The 23,205-nt window shown below is 35.5% G+C and overlaps 1 protein-coding gene across 1 annotated transcript in view; it reads right to left on the minus strand.

Moving 5' to 3' along the window:
• Nucleotides 1-4,622: 4,622 nt before the first annotated feature.
• The window catches only part of LOC149577992 (Plasma-membrane choline transporter family protein), a 74,980-nt gene continuing 56,397 nt past the window's right edge, over nt 4,623-23,205 (minus strand). Inside the window, exons 7-10 of the mRNA XM_089827089.1 lie at nt 6,088-6,444; nt 5,734-5,991; nt 5,381-5,608; nt 4,623-5,244 (exon numbers count right to left, since the gene is read on the minus strand). Of these exons, the coding sequence (XP_089683215.1) occupies nt 5,059-5,244; nt 5,381-5,608; nt 5,734-5,991; nt 6,088-6,444 (1,029 nt within the window). The 3' untranslated portion in view covers nt 4,623-5,058. The remainder of the gene's footprint in view (nt 5,245-5,380; nt 5,609-5,733; nt 5,992-6,087; nt 6,445-23,205) is intronic.

Below are 23,205 nucleotides of genomic sequence, written 5' to 3' on the forward strand. Positions count from 1 at the left end.
TGAAATGCAAAGAATCCACAGAGTGGTGAATAATGTGGTTTTTGTAAGAGCTAGATCATTCTAAAATAGATATTTAATATAATTTTTACTATTTATATTGTTTTCATTGAAGGAGTTCGAGTTTAATTTCCTATAGCTTGCAACTTATTGGAAGTTGTAGAGCCAATATGGTTGTTATTTTAAATAATTTAATAATATTTATTGCTTGCAAGAATCCTTGAATTCACATTTTTTATTTTACTCAAGCATTTGATGTTTCTCATGAGGATTTTTTAATAGTACTTATTATTGTTGTTCCATTAATTGATACCTATTAAGGGTTTTCAATTATTAACCTATACTAATGAGTTTTGTCTCCAAATAAAGAATATTTAAGAAGGCATGTGATTGACTCTAAGTGTAGTATGTTGATGCAAACAACTCAATGAATATACATAATAGACTAACAAATCTCATACAAAGTTTTAGATTAAGGTAAAAGCAGGTTTTGAAGGGGCCTCGAAACCCTTTTCATCAAAAAGAAAGATAAACCATTAAGCACAATCAAGTTTTAAAAGGACCTAAAACCAGCTAAACAACTTTACAGGGACATGAGACCAACAGATATGACCAAAAAAAATAACCATAAAAACACTGGAACCTGGAAAGATAGCAGACTAGAGCAAAGCAACCTGAAAAGCCTCCCAAACTAGTATCCAATAAACCAGTAACGCAACCAGTTCACCAACACAGAAAAACCAGTCAGCATAAGGGAACATAAGATTTTCCTTTTGATTTGAAGTTTCCCTTTCGCGACCTAAGGGTCATATCTAAGGGGGGAGCAAAAGGCTTAGCCTTCTTCCTTTTAACCGCAATCCAACCATCCTCAATCTTCGCTGCCTCAGCCACCCAAGCCTCAAAGGACAAAGACCCGTGGAACCCAGGGGACGCAGAAGCCGCAACAAACTCCCTGTGAGAATCAGACGACGTCTAGCCCCTAGGAGGATCATCCAAAATAGGGGAAGAGACCAAATCCTCAACCACCGGCTCGGAATGATCGCCATCCTCAGCCACAGAATCTCATACAAAGTTACATACTATCCTATAGAAGTTTATTTGATTATTGACCAACGGTGCACCTTCTTGGATGATGTCAGTACTATATGCACAACCAAGAGCTCTCCAAGGCTGCATAAAATTACATAAATGGAACTAACTAAATTTGTCACTTAGAAAAATATGAGCAATGTGAGAACCAAACTTATCTACATAACAATGGTTGTAGGTGTCTGGTGAAGTGATTCAGACGTAGTTACATGTGGTTTAAAACTATACTTGTGGTGCAACTTTGAATTCACAACCCTATACTATTAGTATCATTAATAAATTATATCTATCCAATTTAAGAAAAACAACATAACAACTAATTTATCAAATTGATGAATAACTTAAATAATACTAACACCAACAATCTAACTATGAGGTGAACACAAACATTGTGATCCAATGATCTTCACAAAGTATTTTAAATTACCACTAGTCATAAACAATTAGTGAAAACTTACTAACTCTCTTTTGCCTTTGCAAATTTTTCAAAATTTTTGAACTTTCATAATGTGAATTTGCAATGGGGAAAACCCCTATGGTGGAGCCCTCACCATATGTTATTAATCTTCTATTGGATGGGCCTAGCAGTTCTATTAGATGGGACCCATACTCCACTAAAAATGTATTGTGTGATGTTGACAATCGTTTAGTGTCCAAAGGTGTTTGTGTTGTCTTGCGCACAACAACTAACAAGAGTGACCAAGAAAAGACTCAAATTGGCTCTAGGCTTGATGGATGAAAGCAAGCTATAGTGGGGGATTTCTAGAATGAGATGGATTTTGATATTATACTAAAGTGTACACAAAGGATGCAACTACTATCATGCTTCTTAATGCAATAAAGGATTGTATCGTCTCCTCTATGAACAACACTTTGGTAAGTTGCTTCTTTTCCTCTTGATCAACTATTGACATGGTAAGGAGATGGGTTTCCCAAAGATGGAGGCTTAAGGGTAGCATGGTAACTTGTGCAATGTATGTGGCCTTTTTTTTGTGGTTTAAGTGTATAGTAGCAGAGGATTTAATCTTTGTTTTATGTAGCTCATGAATCTTCTTTCTCTTTATTTTTGGAAGTCAAGCTTTGACCAAATGGTGGTTCTAATCTAAATGGCTCTAGCATGGGCCGAGTTTTCAAGTCTCCTACTTGATTTCTAAGATGAATAGATCTTCCCATGGATCAACAACACTTTCAACAACTTCATTTCAAAATATGAGGTCATAAAGACGAGTTTTAGGTTATTATTTGTTCATTTTTGTGTTAATGTGGCTATTAACAAGACCCTAAATTTTTTTATTAGCCTACAATCTAAACTAGGTGAATGGATGCAAGCACTAGTTTATGAGAATGTCACATTTTTTTTCTTCTAAAAATGCAATATATATGGTCATTTGATCTTTGATTGTAAGGACCCAAGAAAAGAGCAACAAGAACAATAAAAAATTGAAAGCCATATATGTGTCCCCTCTGAGGGTTAGTGCACCCCCAAATAATGTGGAGTTAGACTCTAATAATGATGGTTATCCTTTCATGGATGGGCTAATTGAGCTTATGAATACCTCGAAGAAACATAATCAAGTGATGAATGTGACTAATATTGTTAAACATACATGTGTTAGCAGAGATGGTTGGCTGGAAAACTTGGCAAATTCCTCATTCCAAATAACGACCATTAAGGTGAAATACTAGCTACTCCTTAAATGGGAGTTTCATCTACTCCTACTAAGTGTGTACCATCAAAACCATTGTTGACCTCCCCACACCACCCATGGAAAATAGATTTTCTTCACCAAAAGATTCAACTAGCACTACAGTCGGTAGTAACAAATGATTTAGAAAAAGAATAATAACAATAAGAGAGCATATGCTGGCTCTAATATTAAGGTTGTTTGAACATCATAATGGTTTATAAGGAAAGGAAGATCATAATGGGAATTGCTAGTGGTAGGGAGAAGACCCTTGATTCCACAACTAAGATAAAGAAATGAGATTCTTACCATGCAACGTGCAAGGGCTGAATGACCCTAAATTATTATTCTTTATCTTAGGAAATGTATCCTAGAAAATGGTATTGATATTCTCCTTCTTCAAGAAGTTAAAATGATTGAATCCTTGTTTAGTGCTCTTGTGAGAGTTATGTGGTTGGATTTACATTTCTATATAACTTAAGTTATTGGAGCCTCTCAAGGCATTTTTACCATGCAAAATTTGTAAAAGATTAATGGGTCTTTGACCTTCTCTAACTAGAATGTCTTGGTTACCAGACTCAACTCTGAAGATTTTACTTGGTCCATAATTAATGTTTATGCCCTCAAATTGTACACTAGATAAAAAGATAGTTTTGAATGGCATTACCTCACTTATTCAACACTTCACTACTTCCTAATAGCATCTTGTGGGGATTTAAAGTCTCCTCTTTTCCCCTTTGAGAAGTTAGGTTTCCTTGCGGACTTATTGATAGTATGGTGGATTTGAGTTCATTAACAAAAAAACCATGTTGACTATTGATCTTTTGGGACACCTTTCCACTTGGTAGTTGGTATAATCAACAGAAGGGATGGGATCTTTTTCAAGTTAGACTATATATATATATATATATATATATATATATATATATATATATATATATATATATATATATATATTCCTTTGTTCTCCTAATTAACATATAGGATATATTTACTCTCCCTTGAATAGTGTCCAACCACAATCCACTTCCACTTCTTTTGGATTGGAAAAATGGATTGTAAACAAGCTTCTATCCATTTTATAATCCAATTGTTGATAATGACTACTTTTACAATCACACCCACGTGAACCTTGATGACGAGAGTTTGAAGTGCTTACTTCTAGCAGTAATAAATATTTATTATAGGGCCCGTAAAATGAGAAAACTTACCTATTTGTACGCCATTTATATATCAAATATATCGTTAAATGACAAACACTCGATACTAGTTCTTCGATGTCATAAATTGTAGGTGATATATCTCCCACTTGCTTACTGAGTGATGCTGTAAATTTAATAAAACTCGAGTAGCCTGCACTCATTCTCATACGTTCTAAGCTATCCCTGATGTAAACTTTATTTCATCTGTTCAATTACTTAAAACGGGATCAGGAGAGCTTCAATATGCTCCATGATTATAAAACGGGATCAGGAGAGCTTCAATATGGTCCATGACTATTGATCAATACATACAAAGTAATGGAAAAAATAAATTGATTATAAAAACACTAACAGAACTTCCGTCAAAATCAATGATCAAAATAACAATCAATCCCTCAGGTTCGAGTAGTTTTTATCTCATGGTCAAATTTTAAACTGCTTTCACCCATTGCTTAAGTCTACTTGGAAGTTACTTTAAACTGGTTAAAACATTGCATGCATGTCATTTAATATTTCACTAGTGTAGTACAAACACTAGTACAATATTAATATAATCTGACATGCTGACACAAGTTTTTCTCTAAAATCATATTAATCACCTGAATTAATGCATCGAATGAAACCAGCAGTACTGATATAATGAGGAATAGGGTCATAAATTAATCACCATTGCTTTCATATAATTAATTATTTTGGATATAGGATTTACACATTTGGACTGAAATTTGATTAAATTGAACTTGAGTAATTTCAAATGATCCGGTTGGCAAAACACACTAGAACTAACAAAACCACCTAGTCCTACAATGTACAGCTTGTGCCTCCAAGTCAAAGCAAACCAGCTAATGTTGAGGTAATTACAGACACTCCTCTGAAGCAATAAATGACGTGCTCCTGATGGGTGCTCAAGTAAGCATTTCTCTCAGAACGATCACCTTCCTAGGAAAGGGTCCGTGCTATTCTTGAGCCTTCACACAAGTGGCTCATACACTAACTGAAGGCAAGCCATGACAAATCTCTGACATTTGCTCAATTCTCATGAATGAATAAAATGCAATCCACTGCTTCTCTCATGACAATTCAACTTACTGTGTTAACCGTTGCATCTCACTGTGATTTCCCAATGTCTCCACAAGTAGAGGTGGTGCATATTGTGGCATTCCTTGGTGCTCTTCAGCATCTTGGCAAAAGGATAGCATAATTGTATCAATGGTCGTTTCTACAACAGCAAAAAAAAGAGAAGCAGCAACATATCCAATGCCCCAACAAGCCTGCACAAAAAAGTCACGATGCAGGTTTCACCACTATACCAAAATAAAACTGTGTCAAAAGGTGAATAGATATACTTGTCAATATCCCAATAAGAGGGGAAAATTTATGACTGGCAGAAGCATGTTTCCATCTTACCAGGACAGGAAACAATGGGGATGAGATCTTATCATGAGCAGACTTGTATGGGTGGGTGTCTAGCATAAGGAATGCAAACAGTGCACATGCAAGACTAACACATAGCTTGCCCAAAAACAGAATGACATCTCCAACAACATTAACAGTGCCGATCCTTAATATGTTGCTAATGATTAATCCAGTTGCCATTTCTGCAGCTGTACAGAAACCTTTTCCAGTAATAGCAATCTGCGTAACACATAAAATTTGTCAGTGATTCATAATTGCTGAAATTATGCATGTAATGTTCTTCAAAAAAGGCTGAATGGTAGAAAGTAAAAACAGGTAGAGTTAGGGAAAATCTGCATTCTCACCATGATGTAAGCATTTCGATTCACAAATTTTATGGTCCGATCAATGCAGCCTAAGCAGCACTGTCTGCAACACCATACTGTTTTTGTAATGAAGCCTTCTGAGCCAGCTTCCATAAGTTTCAGCCGCCTCCGAACACACTCCAGTATGTAGCGGATTGACTCAATGGGTGCCACAACCAATGAACCAAGTGCCATGGAACCAAGGTTATAGCGTAGAAGACGATTTACTGAAGAAATAAGTGGAAGTAAAAGCATTTCCTGCAACATGATTTAGATGTTATCTCACTCCATGGATATAGATTACAAAGTAAATCAAACAATCTAGAAACTTTGAAATAGGAACCCAAAGCTTACAGGGCTTTCACCACGCTCCCAGTAATAAGAAGCAACTGAGCCAGCTATAACTGTGACTGAGCATGCCATTATAAATTGAGTGATCCAAAAGCAACCAAACAGATGGTAAAGGATGGCAAGAGTAAGATGATGTGTATAGTAAATACTGTATCCACAGCATCCATCACATTTAACCTTCCCAGCAAGAAGATCATATGCACAACAATTACCATTGCAGTCATTCTGTCGAATTTCACCTGCACTGAAAAGATATAATGCTGCTCCAACCCAATACATATAGAATACTCCAAGAATAGAAAAAGGAAGAATAGGAAATATAATCATCATTCGAATTGCTCCAATGGCCTTTGAAGCTACCTGCCAAGCATTCACCAAAAAAAGTCAATCGGAAAATAATATTTAAGAATTAAAATAGAAACTTGAAAGCCTTCAAAATAACAATTAACTCAGGGATGATAAGTGTAGCAGACATTAGTATTCCATGTGTACTATAAATCAGTGACTACTAATCCCAAACTGCTATATTTAAAAAGAAAGATTGGCAAACACTTGAGGATACAGGACCATCAGATATCAGTTATATACAGGACCATCAGATATCAGTTATGAATAGCAAAAGTTGTTAGAAAAGGCTCTTGCCAACACTTTCAGAGTTTAGGTACCATTTTAAGGGAACCCTTGATGCATAATAAACACTTGTATCAGAAAACCTTCTTAAGTCACCAACTATACTTTGTACAAAGTTAAATTTAGGAAAAACAACGTAAACTAGATTAGGTGGAACCAGTGTCGAAGATAGATAAGTCCTAATCAAACCAATAGGCTAACACCCTTGGGAACACCTTGAACTATCGACCAAACAATTCATTGCATCTTTTATTCTAGGTGAAATACCCAAGACCAGAGACAAGATGAAATGCCAAAAAAACAAGAAGATGTTGATGACATAATTGTTGAAACAGAAGTTGATATTCTCAACTTAGTTGCTGGTTTGGGTTTTGGGGGCGGATGCAGGTTCAAGAATCCAATTCGTGGATTCATGATTTTATTTTTCCCATTACGACTCGTGAAGGATTCGTGAGTGCGTGTGTGTGCGCGGGCGCGAGCATGCGCATTATATATTAAAAAAATAAGAAAAATATACATAATTCTAAAACTAGATCATTTCATCCTATGAATCTATGATGCTTGACTATACATCAATTGCCAAAAGTCAAAGATAAACATTATGATTCATCAAGGAAATCATCATATCGAATTCACAAAACTTAGATATTGTTATAACTTATAGTTCAATAATGTTTGAAACATGATTCAATAATCATGAAAGACTGAAGTGTTCTCAGTCATCAAATGGATTATCTAAAAAATGTGGATCATTGGGGTCTTCAATGGCTGCAAGTATTTCATCATCCTCATCATTAAAACCATAAGCCAGTGCAACAGCTGTAGAGAGTGTTGCACCATTCACTGCATCATCTATATCAAGCAATGTGGCTCTAGCAAGATCATCAATCATCATATCCAAGTCAGCAGACTCAGGTGCCACGTCCCAAAAAGCTTCTCTACACCCTTCTTGTATTTTGGGTCTGATAGAACCCTATTTTTTGGGCCTCCATTTGAGCAAACATGCTGCAAATCAATACAATGAGTGGATATAATATGTTCTTATAAGGCAAGTCCACGAATAGAGTGTTTTGTCTATTGACAAGACGAGGGAGACTAGAGCCTCTTATGAGGAACTTCTCAATATTATACAACAGCAGATCAGTGACCAGACATAGGACATCTTGAAAGGTGTTTACTGATTAAGTGTTGACTGTTCTAAAGAAATGACATGATGAAGGGCGATCATTGATACCTACCAACACAGTAACTTCTCATATAGTGTTCAGACAGATACAGGCTAAGGCAATCATTATCTATTGGTGCTCATTACAAGAGTTGAGAGACACACATATCCGAACAGATATTATACAGTGATCCAGTTTGTTAGGGAGATATGCTTCAGTAGCAATTCAGCATAAAACAGTGACATACATATTTAGTTCGTTTGGTAAGAAACAAAGATAAAGGAAGGATGCAGCATACCATACTAGCAAAAGGACATTGATATAATGAGAATTGTATGAATACAATGATGCTAAAGCTTGAGTGGTTGAGGGAAAGCAAAATGGAAGATCTGCAACAGGATGATTAATGCAGCCAAAAGAAGTATTCTCATCAAATAAAGTAAAAAATTTACAACTAAAGAACAAAACAAATCTGTTGAAAATGTCTCAAGCTCTATAATCAGTAAGCACAAACACAAGTCTCATGAAATGTATGCTACTCTCTTCCAGACTTGCCCCAACCATCTTGAGGATGTCAGTTGCAGTTGCAATGGATGCTAAGATGTGTAGCCAAACTACAGATCAAATTGGTAATCCTAAGAGTATAATTAACAGATCATATAGATTGACGAAGGCTTACAGCAAACATATCGTTTCAGTCAAAGTAAATGAAACTAAGATATGTTGATTATGAAGATGAAATCAAGAACGGCAGTAGAGTTCTGAAGAAAATTGATATTAAAGTCAATTACGTTACACTACAATACAAAAGGCAGATATTCAGACTCAGAACCAATGTTTGAAGAATTGGTATATGGCGACTTCGTGTTATAAATTGGGTTGAGCACATGACCGGACATTTCCCTATGCCGTGAGTCCCATGATAATCCACTACTGGATTACTCAGTGCAAATCAAATATTCAAATCAAACATATGTTGTTGAACAGATTGAGGGGATGCACATATGATATCGGGAGCAATGTATTTTTGAAATGATATGTCTTTGACATACGAACCTGGAGATGTTGTTGCCTCTAAGAGATTTGAACGATTAAGAACAATTCATGAATCGAATGAAAACAAATCTAGTGACAGGAAGGAATAAAAGCAAAGATACATATCTAGAAGAATTTTCATATCACCGTTTACAAAATAGAGGATGTGTCGTGAAGGAGGGCTTGATGAATTAAATTAAAGAATTAACAACAAATTGCCATCCCAGTCAATGACAATATACGGCAATAGAGGAATGGAAGCAAGAGAATGTGTGGTGGACAGAATGTGTCGAGTGATGTGTCCAGACTATCCTGAACAAATGATCGCATCCTGCAAAGTTGCATAATAGAGGAAAATATCATTGAGTAGAAAAATGTTTTAGACAACAAGGGATGATGAAAGCACAAGTCATAGAGATTAAATGACATATAGCTTTTTATCTTTGTTTATTATACAAAACATGTTCAAAGACAGTGATGTGGAAAACTATTCCCGAGCATCCCTAATGATGATATGTTAATACGATAGTCAAACAATATTTGTGTTTAGTTTACATTTTAATCGATTCCAAATATTAGAATTAGGTAATTATTTTCTATTGTTAAGGGACACATCGGTTTAGAAGCTTGGGTTAATCTCCATCCAAAATGCACTAAAGACAAAACAAAACTTTTTTTTTCCAGATTCAAGAAAATGCAGTGATTTTTTTCTAATCTTTTTGTTGTTTTCGACTACAAACTATGCAGATCATGAAGATCAAACGCTGAAATTTTCAGAAAAATCCATGATGTTTTCGATTTTTTTGAAAATTGGTCAACTGTATAGTTTGGACTGTTAACCCTTCGTCCACATATATAGGCAATTACATAAAAAAGGAACAAGCAAGAGATTCGAACACCCATATTCAACAAAAAAAACATTTTATATTTATTTGAAAGGAGGAATAAGGGCTTAAATATGACTTGTAATATAAATTCATTTATTTTATTTTCTTTGTTTATTTCTAAATGGCATGGAGATTTAAACTGGAGATGATTCATCCTTTGTAATTTTTTTTTGAATTCTGTGTACAATTTAAATGTCAGATAAGTCAACATAGTCATTTAGCATCTTAAACTCGATCATCATAGATATTGTGAAATATCAAATTGTTTCCGTATCTATATCCAGTTTATCTCCCTACCAGAGGAGTTAAAGTTCAATCTAGACTAATTTAAGATTGCATATATATTTGCTCTATCACATCTTGATTATTTAATTGTTGGCAATATAAGTGTGTAGAACATTATAAAGTTGTACGTGAAAATCTTCACTGAATTTGACTCTATTGCCCAAATGAGCAGAAGTGCTGGTCTTTTAATTATTGAAGTCAGAAAATCTATTATCTTCCTACAAGCATCAAATTCATTATTGACAAACATTATACAAAACATCCAACCATTTTGAACACTCAGCATTCAGTTTCGTTTTAATTGAGTTCAAAGACTTTGCCAACAAAAGAACTCTTCAAAGCTTAAATTCACTTTAGAAAAGCTCTGAACCAAGTAATCAAGTTCAAGGAGAAGGTTTACCTACCTAGGAGTAGCAGAGCCTAAAGTGTAGGGGAATCAAGGTGATTCTCATTCGTTGACCAGAACTGATTGCGAAATCCTATCAGAGAAGTGGCAAGCTCTTGGATTTCTAATTTGGGGTTTTGGGAACCAAAGGGTCCTTACGTGATAGAAAACAGAAGTAGTGCACAAACACCAAGCTTCTGCTTTTTTTGAGCCCAATCAATTACACTTCAATAAGTGGATAAAGGAGTGTGTACTCTGATTCCTGTCAGTGGCAGAAGAGCTAGTAACCTAGAGAGAAAACAAACAAAATTTAGTATTAAAATAACACATTGCAAGTGGCCACAACAAATGAAAAATACTTACAAATTAGAATTAAAAAACACACTTTGGATAGGATCTTTAATGCAAGAGGTTGAAGGTACATATAATCTTGCCAATGGAGGTACCGCCATGTAATACCATCCATTTTTCTTTGATCATTCACAACAACAGGATCTAGATTTTTTCCTTCGATGAATAACCCAAACTCTCTCCTAACATTTGCTCCTACCTCTGGATTGTTGAAGATCCCTACTCAATGCCTTCTTATATTCACTAGCAACCTCACGAGCTCTATAAGGTGCCACATTGCCGAGAATAACAAATACCTCTAGGCTATAATACCTAGGGCAGAGAGCAGAAGCTAGGAGATGCAAAGGAATAGTCATCTTGTTCCAATGGTGGACAATTGTAATCAGCAAGTGCAACAACCATAAGAAGATAACCATACACAACAACACCAGATTTGCTAACTAGGGAAACCCTTCATCAGAGGGAAAACCCCAGTTGAGATGGTACCCATAAAATGATGTACTAATATATGGATTCCTTGTAAGATGATGGACCATGTTAGGAGTCAATGAGATACATTCAATACATATCAGTCTCTATTAGGAGACCTTGAATCCCTGTTATGAGATTCCAACCCCATTAGAAGTTGTGTCAACCCTATTAGGAGTTGTGGAAGACAGAAGGACCCACTGTTCAAACAGCTTTAGGGCAAGACCACTGAACTCACTGTCCAACTGGCCTTAGTACTATCCTTCTTCGAATAATAATAGTAAACAACTGTCCACAACAACCTCTTTGCCAAATAGAGTCTCTTTGTCAGCTCGTTGTGCCTTACTGCACCAAACACTTCTCTTATCAAAAGATATTCAATATGAGGTTCGTTGGATCTCACATACAAGTTTGCATACTCGTATTACAAATATCAGCATTGGATTCACATATTCCACACTCTACTTCAAGGAAAACATCTTTCCTTTATACCAAGTCCTAAAACTAATTATTGAGTCGGCCTTGAGGCTTTCCCAATTTACAATTACAATGTAGGACCACCTTAAGATATTACAATACATGTTACATTAAGATATTTCAACTTTTCACAATTACAACCAAATTGTCGGCTCACACTCTTCATAACTATTCACTCGATGCTCATCAGGATGTGCGTGTTTGACCACTGCATTCTCATCATGTCTTCTACCTTTGTCTAAGCTTGCTCAACCGGATTCTATCTCTATTAGGAGATATAATCAAAACATCAGCAACTGCTACACAGGAATTCTACCTGAACATTGTCTTCAATAAATCTTGAATAATTGTCCACTATCTTCATATTTCTGCATGTGCACTTAACCACATCATCAATACACTCTGTAGAACACGTTCTCAACTGCGCATAGCCTCATCTTTAATCCTCGAACCGCACAACCTCAATCTTTGTCTGCTGCTCTGTCAATCTCACAAAATAACATGTATGTTGATATCAATGACAAACACAATAATGAATGTAACATATGATCATTGTATCATCTCTCTAGCAATGCTAGGATACTCCCCCATAGAAATACCATTAGCATTCATGCTAACAATCTCCCTATTTGGCATTGATGGCAAAACAGATGAAAACCATCTAAGTTCCATAATACCAAACACTCTACTACAATAGCTCCCCCATTCATGTTACCATGAATGTCCGCTATACTATAATTAACTTTCAAATTCTCTTCATCAATCAAATCAATCTCTCAAGAACATCAATCTCCCCCATTGACATCAATATTCTCTCCTATAAGATATATGCTATTCTCCCTCAAATATACACATGCAAAGGATGTTTTTCATATACTACTCTCCCCACTGACATCAATGACAAAGGCATCATTATGTCAATTTTGTTGCATAAGATCTTCACTAAGCTCAAGTGTCCAAAGACACTGTTAAATACCAATTACCAAGAGTCCTTCATGACTCATCTCAACATAGATACTCCTCCATAGAGGAAGCATCAAGCATCCAGTCTAAACAATGAAAATAGTGCTCTACTACCACTGGACTGATGCAATATTTGCATCAACTACTCAAAAGTAGGCAGGGACATAACCCCAAGCATACCTCTCAAGTACTCAAATGTGTCCTTCGGAAAAGGCTTTGTAAATATATCTACTATTTTCTCTTTTGTATTGATATACTCCAATCCGGTCTCATTATTTGTAACTTTCTCTCTCAAAACGTAAAACTTGATAGATATGTGCTTTGTCTTTGAATGTAAAACATGATTCTTAGACATACTCACTATACTTGTGTTATCACAATGTATGATAATAGGATCTGTAAACTCAATTCCAATGTCCTTCAACATTTGTTTCATCCAAATGATCTGATTACAATTATTTGTTGCTGCTACATACTTTGGTTTTGTCGTGCTCTGTGAAATACAATCTTGTTTCTTGTTTAGCCAAGAAACCAAATCTTCCTCCTTAGAAAAATGCTCCACCACTTGTACTTTTCATGTCATCTGCACTGTCTACCCACTCCGCATCAATGTATGCACATAAGGTAAAGTCATTTGATCTATCATACCATAAACCAAAATCAGGTGTACCCTTCAAATATTTGAAAATCCTTTTTATTGCTACATAATGTGATTCTTTAGGATTGGCTTGAAATCTCGTCACAATGCTAACTGCATGAGCTATATCAAGTCTTGTGTGTGTTAAATATTGCAAACCTCCAATCATAGAGCTATACTTCTTCTACCCAACAGTAGATGTCTCATCTTTGTTAAATAACTTGTGACCAGTTACCATAGGCGTACCAATAGGTTTACAACTTTCCAAACCAATTCTTTTCAACAAATCTTTCAAATACTTACTGTGATAAGAAAATACCATCATTATTCTGTACAATCTGCAATCCCAAGAAATATTTCATCTCACCAATCGTGCTCATCTCAAATTACTTTTCATTTCACTAGCAAATACTTTGCTTGCTTCGTCATCACCTCCAATGATTATATCATCCACAAACACTTCAACAATTAGTAAACCATTTTCAATATCCTTCAAGTACAAATTACCGTCTACAATAACTCTAATAAATCACAATTCTGCCAAATACTTATCCAATCTTGCATACCATGCTCTAGGTGTTTGTTTCAATCCATACAATGTTTGCTTCAATTTACAAACCATATCTCCTTTTGTCAAAGGAAAACCTTCAGGCTGCTCAATGTAAACTTCTTCAAGTTCTTCATTCAAAAATGCTGATTTGACATCCATCTGATACACTTTGAATTTCTTGTTAGCCACATATGCCAAAAACATTCTAACTGCCTCTATTCTAGCAATAGGTGCGAAAGTTTCCTCATAATCAATACATTCTTGCTGTGAATAACCTTTACATACCAATCTTGTTTTGTTTCCCACAACCTCACCTTGTTCATTCATCTTATTTCTGAAAAAACACTTGGATCTAATTCTTCTCTCATAGCTTTCATTCAAAAGTCATCTTTACTAGCTTCATCAGCACTTTTAGGTTCTATTTGTGAAATCAAACATAATTCTTCTCTTTGTACCTTATTTCTTGTCATTACTCCTTTGTCCTTGCTTTCAATAATCTGATCAGCAGGGTGATTCTTTATCAAATTCTTATTAGGTGTCACTGTCTCAACTCTTACTTTTGCTCTAGGTTCATTCCTTGGATCTTCTCTATGTTCCACAACTTGTATGCCATTCTACAAATTTGTGTCAATCTAATGAAACAACTCAACATTCTCCTAGTTAGCCTTTAAATTAGTCTCTTCATCATAATTATAATCAAGCATCTTTTCTTGAACTCAAAACTTCTCATCCACTTTAACATTTGTGCTCTCAACAAAAGTCTTAGTTCTCTGATTAATACATTTGTATGCTTTTTTTTTCAATGAATAACCAAGAAACATACCTTCATCACTCTTTGAATCAAATTTACCAATATCATCTTCTCTCTTAATGTAACACTTACTTCCAAAGATTCTAAAATACTTAACTGAGGGTGTATGTCCAAACCAAAGCTCATAGGGAGTCTTTCCAGTGCTTTGTTTGATCTGTACTCTATTCATGGTGTATATTGTTGTATTTACTACTTATCTCCAGAATATCTTTGCCACATTATTCTCAAACATCATAGCTCTTGTTGCCTTTGTTACTGATCTGTTTCTCCTCTCTGCTATACCATTCTACTCAGGTGTCTTAGGGGCTGAAAGTTGTCTTTTAATGCCATTCACTTCACAAAAAATGTTACTCATTCGAGGTAAATTCTCCACCTCTATTAGATCTCGAACATTTAATCTGTAAGCCAGATTCATTTTCAACTCTATTCTTAAACAACTTAAAATCCTCAAATGCTTTAGACTTCTCTCTAAGAACTTACCCACATCATTCTAGTAAAATAACCAACAAGAATCATGAAATACCTTTCACCATAGAAAGCTCGTCTTTGTAGGACCACTCAAATTTGTATGTACCATCTCCAACTTCGTTGATGTAGTAAAATTCTTGCTCAGAATGATTTTTTCTTTTGCTTCGCTATAACACATTCCTTGCATACTATGGTAGTAGGCTTTACAATTTTAGGTAAATCCCTAAGAGCAAGTGTAGTACTAATCTTCACAATATTATCAAAGTTTATGTGACAAAACCTTTTGTGCCATAGCCAACTGTCACCAACTTCAGTAACTAAACATGTCATCTCAGCGGGATTCAACTGAAAAGCATTACCTCTTGTTCTTTTACCAGTACCAATCACCTTACAATCTTTATCATTGATAATACATGTCTTCTCTGTGAACAATAACTAATATCCCTTGCCTACTAGCTGTCCAACACTCAAAAGATTATGTTTCAGACCATCAACAAAATAAATATCATCAATGTTAGTTTTTCCATCAAGAGTAATAAATCCTATTTCTTTTATGTGGCAGGCTGCATTGTTTCCAACTCTAACAATTCCTCCATCACAACTGTTTAGTTCAATGAATTTGTTCATATCTCCAATCATATGATGTGAACAACCACTATCTATAATCCAATCAGATTTCTTCCTTTCAACTTGTGACACTAATGTTTTTTCTTCTCTAACTTCTTCTTTTTCAGGACTTTCCTCCTTAATTGCAACAAATCCTATTTCATCACTATCATCATCACTTTCACTCAAAATCTTACCACACTAGCTTCTAAATCCTCATCATTTGCATAGAGACATTCTCTAGTCTTCCTAGGCTTCAAGTTCCTTCTATACTTCTTTACTATTTTAGGGCACTTAGAAGCATAATGATCATAATTCAGTACAAGTCCAACATTTAAAGATTTTCTTACCTTTAGGTTCTCTTCTCACAAGTAGAGCAATTCCTTCTTCAATCTTCTTGTCTTCTTCTGATTTTCCTCTACTGCTACTAGCATAATCTCCACTAGTACTTGCACTTCTTGTCAATGTAGGTCGAACACTCAATGCATTGAAAACAGTCTCAATCCTATGCAAATCTCCACTTTGTCTAAAACTAATCTTAGCTGATTCCAATCTTCCAAGAAGAGTCTCTTGTAAAATTATTCGTGCAAGGTATAACCTGTTCAATCATCCTCGCTATCTACTTATATGCTGATGTCAAAGTTTTCAAAATCTTCCATACAATTTCATCTTCATCCTTCTTTCCATCATAGAGCTTAATCCCTGCAACAATCTCTGATATTCTACCAAAATAACTTTTTAAAACATATCAAAACTCTGCAATCTAACCTTTTCAGCATGCTTATCACCTTCAAAAGTAGAGTCCAAAGCTTTGCAAATTTTATGTGCTGAATTAAAAGAATTTACCTAACTATACTCATTTTCGGGAAGAGTTGTCCAAAGTGCTTCTCTAGCAAGCACATTACACATAAACAATTCTCTCCGAGGTTTTGGACACTCCCTCAAGCTTATCTTCATCTACCACTTCTCTTTCTTAGTGATCAGCAAATATCCTGGACCCATGCATAGGAAATGTGTCTTCATCTTCTCCTTCCAATTGTCATAGTTAACTCCGTCAAACTTTGAACTTTCTTTTCTAAAATGACTCGCCATAGATCTCCTTAAGATGTTCAGCTTTTCCTTCAAGGCCCTGATGCTCTAATACCAATTGTTAGATTGTAAAGTCCACCAAGATAACTGAGCGGGTGGGCGGTGAATCAGCTATCAAATTAAAACAACTCTTATTAACCTTATTAATATGAAACACGTAATCATCAATTGTAACAACCATAGAAAAATAAACATACACAATAACACCAGATTTGTTAACTAGGGAAACCCTTGATCAGAGGGAAAGCCGCGGTGGGGATGGTACCCACAAAATGATGTACTAATATATAAGTTTTTTGTAAGAAGATGGACCCTATTAGGAGTCAATGAGATACATTCAGTACATATTAGTCCTTGTTAGGAGACTTTGAGTTCCTGTTAGGAGATTCCAACCCTGTTAGGAGTTCTGTCAACCCTATTAGGAGTTGTTGAAGGCAGAAGGACCCACTCTCCAAACAATTCATGGGCAAGACCACCAAACTCATTGTCCAACTAGCCTTAGTACTATCCTTCTCAGAATAATACCAATAATCACCTGTCCAAAGCAACCTCTTTGCCAAATACAGTCTCTATCAACTTGTCATGCCTTAACCGAACACTACTCTTATCAAAAGAAATTCAATATCAGGTTCGTTGGTCTCACATACAAGTTCGCATACTCATACTACAAATATCCGCACTGGATTCACATATTTCACACTCTACCTTAAGGAAAACATCTTTCCTTTATACCAAGTCCTAAAACTAATAATTGAATCGGCCTTGAGGCTTTCCCAATTTACAATTACAATGTAAGACCACCTTAAGATATTACATTACAATATTTCAACTTTTCATAATTACAACCAAACTGTAGGCTCAGTCTTCATAACTCTTCACTCGATGCTCATCGGGATGTGCGTGTTTGACCACTGCATCCTCATCATGTCTTCTACCTCTATCTAAGCTCGCTCAACTAGATTTTATCTCTGTTAGGAGATATAATCAAAACATCAGCAACTGCTACATAGGAACTTTGTCTGAATGTTGTCTTCAATAAATCTCAAATAACTGTCTAGTGTCTTCATATTTTGGCATGTGCACTTAACCACATCATCAAGACACTCTATAGAATATGTTCTCAATTGCACATAGCCTAATCTTTAATCCTGGAACCATGCGACCTCAATCTTTGTCTGCTGCTCTGTCAATCTCACAGAATAACATGTATGTTGACATCAATTGTTACATCTCAATTTTTTACCTAATTTAAAATATAGCCGTTGAGGTTCACATGAAGTCAATTGACAATTAAATTTGTTATAATCCTGCGAAATGGTAAGATGGTTAGTCGTTATAATTTCATATGAAGATAACATGCAAGTGATTAATTATCACAAATTCATGAATTGAAAAGGCGATTAACCGTTATGATTATTTATGATGGTAATAGAATTTAATTGCGAAAAATTTCCTTGTAGGAAGCACGTCGAAGGGGTGGAAGCATTGTCAAAAAAGAATTGGGCACAAGAGCATCACTATCATTGGGCAAATGGGTATGAATCGCGAATCACCATAGTTGAGGACCTAGTGACTTGAAAATCAGCATACAATTGATGAAACCACATGAGCTATTAAATAAATAATTTAAAACATAAAATAATTTAATTAAAATAACTTAATTAAAGTATAATGCATACCTCAAAGGATTTAAATGATCTTTCACCTTATTATTATAATAAATATATCTATGTACGTGTACATAGATATAAAAATGAAGTGACACCATCATATTATTTTATTATAATAAAATGATGCCACCTCACCAATATATTTACATGTATGTATATAAATATAAATCATAATAATTTTCGAATTATAACCTACAAATCTTCTTCCAACCTTTTATTCTTTTTCTTGTTTAAAAATCGATTGAACACTCGGCACATTTACTTGGCGTCCAAGAGCCAATACATTTCCGTTATGTTACGGCTTCTTGGAAGCCAAAGAGTCACATTATTCATTATATATTTTGAAGTCGAAGGAGACGGAAGGCAGTATTTTTATTTCATCGCACCCGACTTATATTTTCATGGCACCCGACTTCTATTTTTCTGGCACCCGATTTCCATTCTCAAGCACCTAACTTCTTCATTACGGACCACATTTATCATGGCAACCGATAGCTCTGTAATTAGTAATCTTTGCATTGTCTTTTCCAACCACGATTTCTGATTATTCAGAAGATTTGCAAAAATCGTGAGCACTCTTATGTTGGGACTACGTTTGATACTTTTGTAAGTAAAGGTGTGGCAAGCAACTGAGTGTCCAGCAAGACATCATTTCAGAATTAATCTAGGTTATGTGGAATACCCGAATCCAATATTTCAATTTGATTTTCTTGAATTAAATGGTACAATGACATCAAATTACATAACAGTAAGCTACAGTATTTATCATGATAATATCTTGTTTGATATCTTGTTTGATATTACAGAATTGATCCTCTTTAAAGTAGATTTGATCATGGCAAGTGAAAGCCAAGTAACCATAATATGAATCCATGAATCATTTTGCCAGTGGAGATAGAGTTAAACAATAATTTTTGCAATCTTTAAGAATATTTTTCTCAAATCACTGATTGTGATAAGCTGGAATATATGTATATATCGATCATAAATTAGTTGAGAATCAACAGACAGTCGATTGCTCCGAGATCCGAGCACCTAGAATTCATCGGTTGTATAGCCATGAAAAAGGTGAAGAGGTGAGATGGAGTCTGCAATGACATAGAAATAAAAGTCAGATATGATACATTAAATCTAGAATAATATCATTTCATAGCTGATACATGATTCATGTTTATTGTATTCTCCTGTTGTCGAGTTGAGTGGTGTGATTAGATACCAAGATGCTCAATGGATGACAAGATGTTCCATGTCTATTCCGGGTAGGGAGAGCCTTTCTCGTTAAAGATTGTGTGAAGATAAGTTATGGTCCGAGGTTGGGTGGTTAAGCCCCTGACAATGTTTCCCCTCTCCACAAGATATTAGGACATGCATCTAATAAAGATAAGTTGAAGTATTCAAATATTTATTGGTAATAGGTATTTTTACTTTTATGATATTTATACAAGTAGAATTTATGATGGATTAATTTATATTGTTGAATTCGGTTATTCCTTCTTGTAAGCAATCTTTCGTGTCAATGTAATTGGTAATCATTAGATTGGTTGACCTTTCAACTAAATATGGAATATATCTATAGGATTGCTATTTCAGTCTTCCCTAATATGAATAATGATTATGAGCATATCTTCTAATCTTATGTTAATGCCACAGTTAGCAATGGGAAGAAAAGAAATGATCCAATGGTATTTGATGCCCTAAATGATACAGTGGTATCTGATGCCCTAAATGATCCAATGGTATTTGATGCCCTAAATGATACAATGGTATATGATGCCCTAAATGCTCCAATGGTATTTGATGCCCTAATTGATATAGTGAAACATCCTTACAGTGTTTTTCGGTTCAAATTCCATGGTATGTAGATTTTTAATTTCCATAGTAAATTCATTGATGGTGTTTTCAATTCTTACTTATGAAATTTTGTTTAACTGTCTTTAACTATTAATCTCATTCACATGAACATAACTGATATAACTGTCTTCCTATAGAGATGAAGTAATAACTGTATTTCTTTGATATGTTAGTTGTTAATTAAGACCCGGGAAAAGTGGATATTACATCAATGACAAATACAATAATGAATGCAACACATGATCACTGGATCATCTCTCCAACAATGCTAGGATACTCCCCCATAGGAATACCATCAACATTCATGCTAATAGCCTAACCATGCAAGCAACTTGAAATTTTCTTCCACTCAAACTGGGATGGTGGCTATGGCAAACATTTATCGGAATTGTATCTTTGTCATCATAGTGCACACCTCAAAATTCACAGCTAGAACCATGGGCATTCTTTGGGATGATTCTGACATGAACATCTCGAATCCTACAACCCGAGGTATCAAGTTGGGAAACTTGTCCCTTTAGTAAGGCCAAAAAAGAAGAAAAAGCTTCAAAGACATTATCCAAGATTTCTCATTGTTTTGAGGTGAGAATAGGAGCCGTAGAAGAGATAGGCAATGGTGAAGTATTCACCTCGGGAATAGGAATGGTACATGTGAATATTGTAGAAAAAGAATCCATGTTGGTATCTATGGCAGCCAATGGTTCATCTGGGATGGATGACTCTTGGTCGTTTGGCCAACATGTGGGAGAAATCATCACCTATTCATCTTCTAGTTCCTGTGCTTTGAGAGGAGTTGGTGAAGAATGTGATTCAAGAATGAAAACCTTTCCTCCCTCCAGAAACTCTTTTCCAGTTGTGATGTGGATGAATTGTTTTTCTTCTTAACTTCAACCTAGGATTTCCTTCCTATTGGCCCAAAATGAGTACAATCTATACCAGCTTTCAGCTTGATTCTATTTAGATTTATTTCTTCCAACCATGAATTGGTATTCATCATTATGGCTTGAAATCTATCAAAGATTGACATCATTTCTTTATGTTGCCACTAGATGGAAATAGTAAAAAGCTTCTCCAATTGGCTATTGTGGAATTCTTTGTCCATAATCATGTTGTCATCCTCAACCCCTTCTAGAATACGGACTAAGTCGAGATCAATGATCTGCGCAGAGTGAGCAGACAATAATCCATTCTAGCCACATCTACCTCACTGTGCAGATCTATCCATACATCCTCCATACGATGAACAAGGGTTAATGTCCACTTCATTTTGGAAAGCATGCCTCTGAAATCAAAGTCCACCTTGAATCTGAATTTCATTGTGATCAACTAAAGCTCGGATTCCATGGCCTTGGCCTTGTACACTGTGGTCAGTCAATACTTGTTGATCTAGAGAGGATTAGTAGAAGAGATCCCAAATCTTGGCTTATATTGGTTGGTTTGATATGACTACACCACCATAAGTTGTCTTGCCAATTCTATGAGGATTTTCTTGTTACCTTCGAAGTAACCAACTCTCATATAAGCGAAAGTTGAAAATAGCACGAATATGCATCCGTATTGATTCACCTTTTCCCATGCCTCATGCGACACTCTTTGTCACCAACTCCTTATTGAAAAGGCACTTGAAATGCCTATAGAGTCCATCATGTACCCTTCTAAAGTGGTGTTTACTCTGCGTGAGAGTCAGCTGCTCATAATAGCTCTAGATGGGATCTAGGGCCCGGTCTCTCTTGGTAGAGTCCTGAAAATGCTCTTATGATTGCAGTAAACCAAATATGAATTCATATGGAATGAGAGGGAGCTCTTCGCATGAACCAATTGTTCACATATTGTTGCACTAATGATTTCACCCTAGTAGATGGGTTCTCTTCTTTTGAGAATCTAGTATATGAATTTGTACATGCAAGTCTCAAAGTGATTAGATTCTTTGAGACCATAGACTCTACTTAGAAGGGTGATCAGATCATTGACTTCTTGGGAGAAACCAGATCTGTGTATCGTCTTAGGCCATCTGGAGAAATTTGATCTTTTATTGATCAACCACTTGGCATTAACATGCTTGAGATAATCAATTTTGTTTCTCATTCCACCACTGCAAGGAGTTTTCTTTTGTCAAATCCACGTACTCTGGAGTTTCAGGAACCTTGAATACCTTCTCAATTACATCCGGGTACAAACTGAAAATAACTTTCCCGTCTGCATCCTTAACCGCTATGGTTTTGACAGCAAAATGGTTAGCACATTCAAACACGAACACAATTTTGCAGGTTGCCATAGGAAAGGTGGAGACCAAGTGGATGTTACTCCTTTTGATCCGCAACATGTCTTGGTTAGAAGACGTCTCAATCCTCTGCAAGAAATTTGCTATGCCTACATGACCAATCTCTATATCCATAATTTCATCAAAAGAGGATAAAACATGAGACGAAGTTGCATGTGTTAGCTTGTCACGCATTGGTATTTCATTTTTCCTTTGCTTTTTGAAGGTGTGGATTTCTCGAACATATCTCGAGCTACAACATGAAAGTTCCATAGAGTGAATACATCATCGGATGGGATTGGGTCCATAAAAGTTTTGGGGTTTTGAGTTTCAATGGCGGATTCTATGAAGAATAAGTGTTCAGAGGATTATTTAGATACTTATTGAACACTTTTGAAGGCTAGAAATGAATGGAACAGCTTGTATTTTGGGCTAAAATGGAAAGAATTGGGTTTTAGATGGTGGATTACATGTAGACAGAAAAGAGCTTTTGTTTTGGATGGCTAAGAATGCAAATTGGAAGCATATGGAT

Source organism: Cupressus sempervirens, chromosome 1 (genome assembly GCF_028749045.1).
Source record: "Cupressus sempervirens isolate cs-2001-9-10 chromosome 1, ASM2874904v1, whole genome shotgun sequence".
Lineage (NCBI taxonomy): Eukaryota > Viridiplantae > Streptophyta > Pinopsida > Cupressales > Cupressaceae > Cupressus > Cupressus sempervirens.